The sequence below is a fragment of the Citrus clementina genome, unplaced genomic scaffold, assembly GCF_000493195.1.
Source record: "Citrus clementina cultivar Clemenules unplaced genomic scaffold, Citrus_clementina_v1.0 scaffold_3, whole genome shotgun sequence".
Classification (NCBI taxonomy): Eukaryota; Viridiplantae; Streptophyta; class Magnoliopsida; order Sapindales; family Rutaceae; genus Citrus; species Citrus x clementina.
In genome coordinates, this window is record NW_006262339.1 from 16,283,879 (window position 1) to 16,285,339 (window position 1,461).

General features: G+C 36.5%; 1 protein-coding gene across 1 annotated transcript in view; it reads left to right on the forward strand.

The window, feature by feature from the left end:
- The first annotated feature begins 220 nt into the window (after window positions 1–220).
- Window positions 221–1,461, forward strand: part of LOC18046050 (bifunctional D-cysteine desulfhydrase/1-aminocyclopropane-1-carboxylate deaminase, mitochondrial) — an 8,819-nt gene continuing 7,578 nt past the window's right edge. Inside the window, 3 exon segments of the mRNA XM_024188473.1 lie at window positions 221–590; window positions 704–769; window positions 1,147–1,376. Coding sequence (XP_024044241.1) covers window positions 336–590; window positions 704–769; window positions 1,147–1,376 — 551 coding nt within the window. The 5' untranslated portion in view covers window positions 221–335.

Genomic DNA, 1,461 nt, shown 5'->3' on the forward strand with positions numbered 1-1,461 from the left:
ATTTCAGGTGGAGTGATGTAAAAAAAAAATTGTGTATTTTTAAAAAAGTGTGGAAAAATGAGTGGACAGGAGATAATTTTTCAAAAAAAAAGGAACAAAAAGAAAAATTCAGTTGCATCCAAATTTAGAGTATATGCAAGAATTATTTAAGTAATATATAAAATAGTAAATTACAATTTTCTTAAGCTAATTACAGAGGCGTTACATTAGGTTCAAGAACCAAATAATTGGGCCTGACATAAAAAAGTCGAGAAGTAAAACGAAATTACGAGGCCATGGGTTTTGGATTTTGGTAGTGTCATGCAGCAGCAGCAGCGGTTAAAGCAAATGGAATCATGTTGTTGTGCAGCAGCTGCAGCGGTAACCTTCTGAGTTCAATTGTTTCTCCAAAATTAAGACAACGCCTAATCAGAGTCTCTGAGTCTCAGCTTCATCATCATCAGCAGCATAAAATCAAAATGGAAAGAAAAGAGAGCGGTAATGATAGTGATGCTTTCGGTTTCAAATTCCTCACCAAAACCCCATACGCTTCTCCTTCTTGGGCTTCTCATCTCACCCCCATCCCTTCTCACGTCTTCTCTCTCGGCCACGTAGGTTTCAATTGCAACTATATTTTGTGTATCATATAATTTTTCTTTCTTTCTCTTTTCTTTTCTTTTCTTTTCTTTTCTTTTTTAATTAATCAAAGTAAATTTGCTTTCAGTTTCCAACTCCAATTCACAAATGGAACCTCCCTAATTTGCCCCATAACACTGAGGTCTGGCTCAAGGTAATTTCCACTTCCAATCTTAGTTTATGTTTGCAGTTGTGGTGTTGTTTCTGTGCCAGCCAGTTTAGTTTAGTTTGTAAAATCTCTTCTGGGTTCAAACCCGGATCACCCATGTGAGGGAGAAGATTTAATTTCCTGTTGTAAATAAATAAATAAAGCATTAGGGTGTTGTTGCTTTTAATCCAGAACTGTTGTGGAATGTAACCATTGGCCGTAAAGTATAAGCCAGCGGGTGGTTTTTTTTTTTTTTTTTTATAAAATCTTTTAACTACTTCACTGAGTTTTTGATTAATATTAGAGGAATTTTAGTGGAGTTTCGGATGACTTCTGGAACCTGTGGCGTGTTTGAAAGAATTTGCTACGTGCTGTTATTGCAGCGTGATGACCTTTCCGGCATGCAATTGAGTGGAAACAAGGTAAGGAAATTAGAGTTTTTGATGGCAGATGCAGTGGCTCAAGGTGCTGATTGCATCATCACCATTGGAGGCATCCAAAGCAATCATTGTCGTGCTGCTGCCGTTGCTGCCAAGTATCTCAATCTTGATTGTTATCTTATTCTTCGCACCTCTAAGATAAACCCTCTTTCTTTCTTTCTTTAAAAATTTCATGTCATGCTTTTTTTTTTTTCATCCTTTTTTAAGCAACAATGTCTATTGAAGTTAATGTCATTGTTGGCAGGTTCGGTGGAACAA